Source organism: Xenia sp. Carnegie-2017, unplaced genomic scaffold (genome assembly GCF_021976095.1).
Source record: "Xenia sp. Carnegie-2017 unplaced genomic scaffold, XeniaSp_v1 HiC_scaffold_19, whole genome shotgun sequence".
In the NCBI taxonomy this organism is placed as follows: domain Eukaryota; kingdom Metazoa; phylum Cnidaria; class Anthozoa; order Malacalcyonacea; family Xeniidae; genus Xenia; species Xenia sp. Carnegie-2017.
Window position 1 is genome coordinate 5,005,367 of NW_025813481.1, and position 11,528 is coordinate 5,016,894.

At 34.3% G+C, this 11,528-nt stretch overlaps 1 protein-coding gene and 1 long non-coding RNA gene across 6 annotated transcripts; both read left to right on the plus strand.

Annotated features, from left to right (window-relative positions):
* Nucleotides 1-385: 385 nt before the first annotated feature.
* Nucleotides 386-6,897, plus strand: LOC124439106. 5 transcript variants are annotated; one of them, XM_046989324.1, is made up of 20 exons: nt 386-1,116; nt 2,373-2,458; nt 2,736-2,768; nt 2,858-2,887; nt 2,956-2,991; nt 3,060-3,092; nt 3,160-3,192; nt 3,273-3,305; nt 3,374-3,409; nt 3,489-3,521; nt 3,583-3,618; nt 3,848-4,051; nt 4,149-4,379; nt 5,108-5,179; nt 5,304-5,465; nt 5,556-5,599; nt 5,682-5,767; nt 5,925-6,151; nt 6,225-6,357; nt 6,484-6,897. In XM_046989324.1, exons 2-20 carry the CDS (start codon nt 2,392-2,394, stop codon nt 6,632-6,634), a joined length of 1,680 nt encoding a protein of 559 aa, XP_046845280.1. In that variant the 5' UTR covers nt 386-1,116; nt 2,373-2,391; the 3' UTR covers nt 6,635-6,897. The 5 variants fall into 5 exon arrangements, with proteins under 5 accessions (XP_046845280.1, XP_046845281.1, XP_046845282.1 ...); XM_046989325.1 differs by having other exon boundaries at nt 3,160-3,186; XM_046989326.1 differs by lacking the exon at nt 3,060-3,092.
* Nucleotides 6,898-7,067: 170 nt separating this feature from the next.
* Nucleotides 7,068-11,338, plus strand: LOC124439111. Its single transcript, XR_006946275.1, has 6 exons — nt 7,068-7,290; nt 7,903-7,987; nt 8,457-8,588; nt 8,674-9,380; nt 10,494-10,607; nt 10,811-11,338. It is a non-coding gene; the product is annotated as an uncharacterized LOC124439111 (long non-coding RNA).
* Nucleotides 11,339-11,528: the final 190 nt, after the last annotated feature.

Here is an 11,528-nt window from a genome sequence, read left to right on the forward strand (position 1 = left end):
AATAAGTAAACGGAAGTAAGCAATAGAAATTAAATAGTGTGATATTTACAAAGGCTGAGTCAACTCTCTGGAGTCAACTCTTTTCTTAACTTATAACTCACTCATTCTACCAGTAGGGTCGGCAGTTTCAATTCATCCTTTTGAAATACTACACCTCTTCTGACTCTGCCTTTGTAAATATCACACTGTTTAATTTCTATTGCTTATTTCCGTTTACTTATTTCATGCGTTGTAAATATATATGTGTATGTATGGTTTTAAATATCATTCTGTCTGAGGATGACTTTGAAATAAAGTCGAAAATTTACAGTTTACTTCTCGTCTTGTTTTGATTCATATTTTGCAATCTCAAGATGTTATGCTTCTTCGGAATTTGTTTTATGTGCTTAGTTTAAGATCGCGTCTCCGTGATGACTTTGTTTTTGTTTATAAACAGAAGCAACGTTTAGAGAAAGAATATAACAGCACGAATATCAAATCAACAACTAACGATCTATAAAATTAGGTGGATGACTTATCAGTGGTTATATACACAGAAATATCTAAAAAAACATATAGAATTTGCATAGTATTCACTACAATTGGTATACAATTGCCTGTACAACCTTTTATACATTCGAGATCTTAGACTAATGCTGTGCATATTTCATTGCATACTAATAACCATCAGCTTGATTACGTGTGTCTTAACTATAACTAAAAAAAACAACGGGTATTTATCGTGCTGGATTATCATAATAAAGGTTACATAGTTTACGCTTTGACTAAACAGAAAAAGTTATCTACAGAACATTCGACAGATTTCGAGGGACTGCAGTTTTTCGATCTACTCTGTATATTAAAGAGCCTCGTTGTTAAAATTTTCGCAATACATACTTCTGTATGAAAAGTATCTCCCATGGTGTTAATTGTTTATTCTTTTGAATGTAGGTCTCGTTTCGTTGCACATTCCATTCCTTGGCTTTGAAAATTATGCATTTCATTGCAATTGTTGGCAATTTTATAGTGCTTACCCAGCAGGCTTTTGGTGCCTAGACTCGCGTTAGCAGAAGTTCATCGAATTGTACATCATCTTCTGGATTGCTGAAGATTGGCCATCAATATAAAATATCCCAGGTTAGATAATATAAATGACTACATGTAAATATCTCTGTAATAAAGCCGTCACGGATCGCTTTCAATACTTCTATGTAGCTTAAAATAATGTTTTGATGCAAATGCCATATACGTGTATACGTAGATGATGGTTATAAAAAGATGCGTTGATTATCCAGTTGTATGAAAGGTTTTTATTCATTTTCCATTTCTGAGTTCTCATTGTTTTTCTTGCTGTATTTAACTGCATTAGAATGAAATGCTTGTTTTATTTTCGTTTTCGTTTTGCTGAGTCACGAACGCGAATAAAATACTGAATATATCTTGTTGTATTCTGAAGATTTCGCTTTTTTACCATTTGGTGAGAATTTATAGTTTATCATTACAGTCTGTAACTCACACATCAACTCGCATGAGATCGAAAATGTGAACGAAATAATAGTAGCTTACAGAGTATTTTTTTAAAAGGATGCAATATTTCAACCTTAACTTGATGATTATATTGCAGATTATATAAAATGACATATAATGTTTTAAAGGACATTCGTCATTTGACCAGTGACTTGGCCAACCAGCATGTTTAGTCATGCTTTGTAAATATATCTGTATTTTCACTCATTGTAAAAACTATAGATTTTCAGGGTAATATATTATAATGATCTGAAACATACATTTGAGAACAAGTGCTACAGAAAACTAATAGGCATCCATTACTCAGAGCACAAGACCAACCACTATGTCAGGCAACAATATGATGATGCTGCAGGCAAACAACAACAGCTCCTAGCCATTGTAAAGCAACGGAAACTTGCATGGTTTGGCCATGTTTATTGCCACAATTCTCTGGCTAAGACCATACTCCAGGGAATCGCAGAAGGAGGACGTAGAAGAGGCCGTCAACGAAAAACCTGGTTCGACAATGTTAAAGAGTGGACTGGATACACACTAAGCAAATTGCTGAGAATGACTGAAGACCGAAGACAATGGAGATCCCTGACTGCAGTCTCTATTATGACACCCCTACGACATGAAAATGTCACGGGACTGACATGACATGACATGAAACATACATAGCATGACCAAATGATTACGACCTGGCTACAGCACTGTTGACGTCTTATTTCATTTTATCAATTTGCTGAACGGTCAATAGAGAATTATGGCTTTATAAATTAGACGTTTTCATGACTGATTTTTTTATGTTTTCCACTTACGTGTTTAGCCTTTTAATTAAACAATGTCTTATGTGTCATTTCTTACATTTCTTTACATTGTAGTCTGTTTTATCCTGTCGTCATGAAAGAAACTCGTATTTACGCAACAATAAATTTCGTTTTGTTTGCCTTAGTTACTCTATGTGCAGGTAAACATTAAATATTTTTACGTTATGTCATATTTGTGTGTGAAATTCTCCATGTGGGATGTCATCAGTTATTAATTCCTGCAAAATTCGACTGAAAATCGAATTCTTGCCAGCAGTCATATTCAGTTGTCATCGTTTGATAGATTTCGCTCTCGTGTTTTAGCGAAGAATGCGCACGGTCATTTCACAATTTCTTTTTTGTCTTTTATTGCAGCGAGGCGCTTGTTTTATTTGTTTTTATATGAAATTGATTAATATGTTTTATTTTTACTTCTAGGAAGCATATCATTGACAACATCTCCAACTATTGGTAAAAAATACTTAAAAATTTTCAATCTTTATAAGCTAAATACATAATGTATAATTGGTACATTAACGCTACTGACCATCTTACTTTAGTTGCAACAACGACCTCAGAAATGAATCAATGTAAGTTTCTACATTATAGAACTGTTGCGTCGTTTTTTGTCTCAGTATTTTAATCCTTTTATTTTTAGCAATCGCGAGATTATTGACAACATCACCAACTACAGGTAAAATTTTTGTTCCTTATAAGCTGACTACATTAACACGACTGACCACCTTACTCAAACATTTTTAGTTGCAACAACGACCTCAGAAATGATGCATCAAAGTATGTTTTCAAATAATAAAAGTGTTGCGTCTTTTTTCTCATAGTATTTTAACCCTTTTATTTTTAGCAAGCACAAGATTATTGACATCACGAAGTACTGGTAGAAAAAGATTTAAAAATTTTTATCTTTATAAGTTGACTGCATTAACACGACTGACCATCTCACTTAAACATTTTTAGTTGCAGTAACGACCTCAGAAATGATGCATCAAAGTATGTTTCCAAATAATAAAAGTGTTGCGTCTTTTTCCTCACAGTATTTAAATCTATTATTTTTTTAGGTAATATGAGATCACTGACAACATCACCAACAACTGGTAAAAAAAACGTAAAAATTCTTGATCTTTATAAGTTGAATAGTTTAACACTACTAACCATCTCACTTAAATTTTTCAGTTACTGCATCAACTACAGCAATGATGCCTCAAAGTATGTTTCCAGATTATAAAACCTTGCGTTTTTTTTCTCATCGTATTTTATTAACTTTTAGGTAACACGACTTCAACCACTACATCGCCAACTAATGGTAAATAGAGTAAAAATTCTTGCATTGTTTACTTAAGAATCACGCAGGGAAGGCAGATGAGTCTGAAATAGATAGAGTTATTTTATAAGTTTTGATTTGAGCGGCAAACATTACATGCCTAAAATGTTAGAAACATTTTTGTTAAAGCATAATTAAAATCTTTGGCAATGGATGTTTGTGGATGTTTGTGACTTCGTTAAATTAAAAGTAATCGGACCATTCTTTTCAGCTCAATGCAAGGACACATGTGGATATGGAGGAGTGTGCAGGATAGTCGGTACACAAGAGAAATGCGAGTGTGACAACTTCACGTGTGGTGGTGTCCAAGAAATCTGTGGATCTAATGGGGCTACCTATTTATTTGAATGTTATTTACTGCAGGCGCAATGTAGACAACAAAAACGGATAGATGTTATCAAAAGTGGATCTTGTGGTAAGTTGTTGTCATTCTGCATTAAAAACTTATGTTAATAACTTAACATTCTTCACTTCTTACTATCATTAAATTGATATTTTCTTTATCATTTGAGGTTGTGGTACGCTTGACGTGAGCACGCCTGATTTTATCACCACCAGTAACATTTCATGTACTGTGGATAAAGATAACCGTGTCACGTGTAAAATCACATGTCTTGATAAACACCATTCTGCAATTCCTGAGTTCCTAATGCTGTTGTGTTACAACAGTAAATGGTTGCGTAGCAACAAAGTTGGAAAATTCGTCGAACTCGCTAATCGCAATTCACCTCCAAAATGTTACGGTAAGTTTTAACGTTGTTTTTTTGTGTTTGTTTATTTCCATTGGCTACGATAGAAAAGATAAAGTCAATATCAATGAAATATGAACAATAAGTGCCTACCCAATAAAATGGGTTTTCTAACGATGAACGCACATTTATAATTTCAATAATGTACTGTACTTCCTCCTTTCTCACAAAAAACATTACAAGTTGTCTGAATTTTCCTATGCCTAGTTCTAACTCCTTGAAGAAAAGCTTTGGGTATGATGGGGCTTCTGTTTGGAATTCAGTTCCAGCAGAAATCAAAAATAGCAAAAGCGTGTCACTTTTTCAAAAGAAAATTGCTGCTTGCATTTTATGATTTAGTTTAACATGTAACTAATTGAATAAACTAAACTCTGTAAATGTTTAATCTTATCTTTCTCTTCTATAGTTATTTTAATTCTTAGTAAATTTTGTAATCGCTTTTGAACAAAAGCACGCCCCTCGTGGAAATCAATTCATTCATTCATTCATTCGTTCATTCATTCATTCATTCATTCATTCATTCATTCATTCATTCATTCATTCATTCATTCATTCATTCATTCATTCATTCGTTCGTTCATTCATTCATTTATTCATTCATTCATTCATTCGTTCATTCGTTCGTTCATTCATTCAAAGCTAATGTCATGGAAGTTGCTTTAACTGAAACCAGAAACAGCGATTCATTGCGAAAAGCTTATTATAAAAGCAATAATTTTTAGAAACAACTTCCAAGTTCCCTCAGTCGCCTTCCTGTTTTTCTGGTTCAGTTTTGTTGCCGTCTCAAGTTTGTGGTGAGTGTTCATGTTGCTTTTGTGCAAAAACTTCTTTTTGTTGAAAAAATGAGCTTAAAAAAAGATAGCAGTAAGGGGAGGTTTTTTGATTTAGTTTTGCTTATATTTTATGACTTTCTTTTAGTCCCCTGTCCACCTGGAAGTTATCACGATGAGACCGGCAGCTCATGTAAAGCTTGTGAGCCTGGAACATACCAAGATGATCAAGGACGGGCGTCGTGTAAAAGATGCAAACTTCCACAGATGTCAACAACGACAGGAGCAGAAAGTTGCTATTTTTATTATGGTATGAAAATTTGTTGATTCTCACAGATTTACTGACATTACCTATTCAAATTTACTAAAATTTTATCATACTATTTGTTCATTGCAACAGGTTATGATATTGTGGAAATGAAGATTGCTAAAGACTTAAATGACGTATGTGATGAACCAACCATTTCGTTAATCTGAAACGTTTTAAATATTGAATTGAGCGAATTCTTCAATTTCATTGTCTTAGTGGACAAAAGAGAAGCTTCAGACTGAAATTTCTAAAGCTTTAACGGAAGTTTGCCAAACCCAGAAAAATTGCTTTGGTTCAAAAAGGTTTGTTATATGTGACATCTTTGTGTTTGTCTTGTAATAGACATCAGAGTTAAAGATAAATATATCTTTTTTGTATATTTTCAACGCATGTTTCATGAGATATGTTATGTTATATTTTACTTTGATTTATTTATCAACCTTGAAAAATTATCTATAGACGTCGACGTCGAAGCAATTCTGAATTCCGAGCAGAAAACATAATTGTTATCAATGTTGACACAAGTGATGACGACATAGATGTTGAATTTCTTGTTGTTGATCCTTCATCGTCATCACCAGTACCAGATAAAGCATTTTCCCCACAGAAAACTAAAGATCTTATTGAAAATATAGAAAAAGACAAAGTATCTTTTACGCTCCTTGGTGTAAAAATTGTGAATAAAGGTAAAAAGTTTTTTAGTTTAGTTTTTGTTCTTTCGTCTATTCTTCAATAATATTTCAATTTATTAATTCGTAGAAAGTACAAGATCTTCATCAAGCTCTTCGTCTTCAAAAGTTCCTATCATTGTTGGTGTTGTTCTAGCAATTTTATTTATTGTTTTGATAATTTTGGGTGTTTTGCTGTGGAAGAAACGTTGCAAAGCAAGAAAGTAATGTGTTTTTTTCTCTTTGAAAAATTCATTTCCATACTTTTAATCAACGTTCATTGCTTCTTTTTTCATTTGATATTCAAACTTGATTCGTACAATTTAACCATATTTAATTTATCTTTATAGTGATGTTCCTCCTGTGCGTTTCGAGAACGAAGATGTCAGTATAAGCAGTGCTCCAAAGTTTAGGTTGAACCCTTTTTCCAAACAGGCAAAAGAAAAAAACACAGACAGCCAAAATGTTAGTGACGTCACAAAAGAGCAAAGTGAATCCTAATGTGATCACGTGATTACGTATCCTTACAACGTGATTTCTTTGCTTCATGTAGTTCTGCACTTGTATTTTATGAATTTACTTACATGTAAACTAATCATAATTTTAAACGTTGAGTTATGACTAAGTCGTAAAACAAAACATCGCACTTTAGATAGTTTAAATTCTTTTGTTATAACGTCACACTAATTTACAATGATTATAATTGTTAAACAATTTATGAATCCAACAATAACAAAGATTGACAATCACTGTCAAAAAACGAACCAAAATTCAACTTCAACTATGCCAATTTTGAACCGTTTCATTTTGTTTCTGGTGAATATGTAATGACGTAATGACGTGTCGTGTGTCGTGTGTCGTGTGTTAATAATACTGTGGCTAATAATGGTGTTAATTTGTCCCCAGATCCCGGTGAAGGCTATTTCAGATATGGTAGAGCACCTTGTGCCCAGGCCCTTCTTTTCCTGACACGCACGTGAGTAAATGATATTCTCCTTATCATGATAACATTCCTATTTCTTACGTGCTTGCAACTTGCAATGGCGTTTTATACTTTATATGGCTTTACAGAAGATAGTGGGATAGTGAAATATCTTAAATAATAGCGGGTTTTATTCAAACATCATTTCAAAGATAAAGATGACTAAGGTGACTAGGTGAGCAAGTATTGTATACTTTTAATTTATTTACCGATATTTTGTAATTTGTAGTGCTGTACTTGCACTGTGCGAATTATTGCAGCGACGGTTTTTAGCACATTTCTATCAACGATAAATGGTAGTAAATACTCAATTTTCAATTGTGTTATGTTAGTATTCAAATTCAAACATTCTTGATGATGATATTTTCGCCCAAATCATTACAAAAGAAGTAATTACAGGGCAAATGCAACACAGTTAAAATATAAGACAACAAATACTGCACTGGAAACGTGCAGTATTTGTTGTCTTATATTGGTTTAGGTGTTGAAGCAATCGCCATATTACTTGGAGTATGCTATACATATGTATATGATACACAAACTAGTATTACTAATTACCTAGGCAATGGGTGATGATTGGTTTTGGTGGATGTATTTACACATGCCCATCCTTTAGACTGTTTTATGGGAATGGTTGTTGTGTGTTAACTTTACCTAGACAATCATTACCCTATTAGTAATTTTGTGTCAAAACATCAAAATTGACATGAGGGCCGCTTGGGGCATATAATTTTTACTCTCTATTTGCATGTTTTCTCCATTTCCAATCACCTGTCATTTATTTTAGGAAGAGTCCTTTCAGTTTATGGTGGGCAATAAAAGTGAGGATTCCTTGTTGTAGGATGATTTTCAGAGTCAATACATAATATGTGGTAGGATTGATAGCACCGATACATTTTAAGTTTTCTTCAAAACAGGTGCTCCACATAGTGGGCATTTGGAAAGTTCTGGCTGTTGTGAGTGTTGTTTTAGACAAGTTCCTCTTATTTTGTTGTAAATTCTAACCCTCATCTTATATGGATCACAGCCATCACTCATTGACTTTCCTTGCACAAACTGTGATGCATACCAGCAAACAAAAACACCACAACTTGAAGTATCTTGTTGAAGAGTATGCGGTGAGGAGATCTGAAATTCTGACAGACCAAATTTGTTTTCAATAATTAAAGGGATGAATTTTGCTATAATCTGCATCTGTGCCTTGTTTTAATATCATCAGCTGCATTCAATGGATCAACATAAAAATATTTCTCTGTTGCAGATCTATGGCAATCAATGTCCAGTGACAGTGAGTTGGGTTCCAAGGTGCTATAATGAGATTTTTTTCATTGCTCTTTTCAGACCAAAGTCTTCCTCCCTGACCACAATTTTGCAAGGAAAGCATTGATGTGGATGCTGCATAAAGAACATGTTCATGATCTTCCTGTAGACACCAGAAAAATGAATTGATTACTTCATCATACAACCAGCCAGGTATGAAAGGTTTTTCACTCATGCTACTAAGTAAAATCTGTGTTTCTCTGTGCAAAAATGGCTCTAATGATTTAATTTCTAGCAGAGATACAGAATGTGGTCCATTCCTTAATAGTTTTACGGTGATTGATGAAGATTCTGTAATGAGAGGTGTGAAACCTGTGTGAGGAGTTGGCATGAAAGGAATTGTTTGTGTATCTTTACTGGATGATTGCGTTTCCATTTTCTCTAGAGATAAGTCTTTATTATAGAATTTTCTCATCATTGCAGCATGTTGGCCAACTCTTCTATTGTATGGGTGTATCTTCTTTAATTTTGCAGATGGTAGATTTGATAATCTGGCTTTCTTTTTAGGATTGCTGGTTGTTGACTTACTGATATTTGATGTTCTTTTTTTACGTTTCATTGACGTTTTCCTGGCGTCAGGAGCTGTAAGTGCTAGTCCTGAATCAGTATTGCTGTTATTCTCAAATTCCTGAAGTGCAGACTGAAGACTCTTTTCCAGGCTGGCTAGTGAAGTTGAATTAGTACACTCGTGGACCAAACTCTTTATTCTAGATAACAGATCACAACACCTAGTAGTAGCTGTCCGTTTTGGGAACACTGGTTTAGGTAGAACAGCTGTCATAGTTTGTTTTATGTCAGCTTCTTCTGTTTCTTTTTCTTGGTCATGAAAACTTCCTGCACCACAAACTTGCTGAGCATCGTCAACTCTTTTCAAAATATGATCAATTGGTTTGAACAATATATCGACATCTAAGGTCAGAAATGGAGAATCTTTATATGCTGTTGGTAGGTTTTTCCATCCCCAACTTGTAAATTTTTTATTTTGAATAATCGCTAATAAGTGCTTGCATGGTAAATAGTTTCGTTGCCAGTCAAGACACTCGCAGCAAGGTATTTCTGTGTCATGAGGTGCCCTAAAATATACATGATAGTTGTGCTTTCCCATTTCACTGGTTACTAAAAATGCACCCATAGAGTCATCCACCAAAGCGATTGAACGTACATCTTCAGCATAAACAAGACGTTTCATGCAATGGTCGATAAGGTAGTTAGGACGATTATGCAGAAATTCTGGAATCTGTTTGTTATAACGCTTATATGCTGTGGAGCATTTTGTATCTTCGTAGATGTAGCTGAAATAAAAAATATAATACACAACTTTTTGGTGCAAGCACACAAAATTTAATACAAAAATTTTGGTTTTAAAACCAGTATGCATGAGATTCATGCAACTTCACTTTACGGTTTACTCTCGGCATTAATATAAATAGTATACGTAAGCTAGCCAGGATCTGCCTCTCATTCAGAAAGAAAAACTGTGTCACTTTAGATCATCTATTAATTGAATGCCAGACTTACCTTTCGTATTTGTCAGGAAGAAACTCATTTACAAGAATTGTTAACATTGCGCTGAGAGAATACTTTCGTAAAGTCAGTAAATACTGGTGTTTGAAAGCCCCATTTTGTCTTTCCAACCCATTGTTTGTGCTAACATAAACAAGCAGACGCTCTTTTCTGAATGCCCATACCCATCTCTGTAAAAGTTAAATATCAATAAAGTATAAAAATGGTTGTAGGTTTTACTTGTATTGACCTGACGAAGAAGGAAAGTACAATGAAACGTACTTTTCCACTTTTCGTGTAAACGCTTGTGGTAGTTATTTGTGCAGTACATTTTGCGGCCGTGCAATTGCTAAGTCTGTATTCTTTTTTACCTTTTGTGTCTTATCCACGTGTTTTCCAGCCACCTTTTAAAGCTGTTATTGGTCTTCCACTCGCTAGTGTCTTTAACTTTTTGCAGGGCATTTTCGTATGCATCCTCAGTTTTTGCCCGTGCCAATTGTCTCATCAAAGCCAATATAAATTCACGGTTGTCTGCGATTCCATTATCTTTGTTAGATGTCCAACGTTCCCATGCTTGCTCTCGATGAAAATCGCAAAGCAGCACTTTGCAGTCCGAAAATATACCCACATGTTACACTCCATGATGAATTGCAGAGCTACGTAGCCATGGTATATAGAACTTTTTAAAAGGATGTTTAACTTTGTCAACACGATTACATATAAATCGTAAAATAAAAATAATCTGCATGTAGAAATTGATCAACCCTTTCTTCCCTTCCCATGTCCAAAGTTTTCTAATATTATTATTATATTTGATTAGCGATGGAAGAAATATAACTTGTGAATTGCTGTTCATTGCTTTTATTATTTAGGTGTTACATGGTTGATTTAGTGCAATAAAGAATGCCAGATGTTTTGGTCAAAACCTCTTGCAGCTCGTGCCTCATACCTGGAAAAACAAACTCAATTGATTTTATTTCTTCTTCACAAAGATCGGTCATCATATGCTGTGGGTTCCATCGTGGATTCCATTGATGTAAAATACTGAGAGCTTCTGTTATACTAGCTGTTGTTTCATCTTGTATTACAAAGGATGAAACGATAGCATAATCAACATTAGTCTTCACAGCAACAAAAAAATAATGGCAAGGAATACTTTGTGGTTTTGTATGTGGCATCTAGGAAAGCTAGTTCCTGACCATAACGACAAAGTAACCTTGATTGCCAAGCCGTTTGGTGTATAAACAAAAGTCGCCCTTTTTTGCTCCTTTGCAGTCGTCATAACCTCTTCATTTAAACTTATGTCGTCATCGCTGTCTTCTTCATTTTGTAAGTCTGTATTTTTGAATTCACCGCTTCCTTCAACGTATGGACGGAAATAAAATCTATCGTTGCTCGAAGCCTTTTCGCATTTCCATTTTTCAACCAGTCGAGTGACGTTGTCTTGGTCCATAAATGAAAGCCTGGCTCTCATTGCCGCGTTGTACATGTGATTTTTTTATTGTTTTAGCTCTGGGAAAGTATCGTCGATTGTCACGCAGAGGTTGTTCTTTTCCTCGAAAAAGCTCATCCTTTATGTATATTTTCAAA

Bases quoted from the DNA above. Each gene is read 5' to 3' on its own strand.
- LOC124439106 (XM_046989324.1), top strand. From the start codon at position 2,392: ATGAAAGAAACTCGTATTTACGCAACAATAAATTTCGTTTTGTTTGCC. The intron at 2,769-2,857 runs GTAAAAAATACT...ATCTTACTTTAG, and splicing joins GACAACATCTCCAACTATTG to TTGCAACAACGACCTCAGAA. The intron at 3,522-3,582 runs GTATGTTTCCAG...ATTAACTTTTAG, and splicing joins TACAGCAATGATGCCTCAAA to GTAACACGACTTCAACCACT.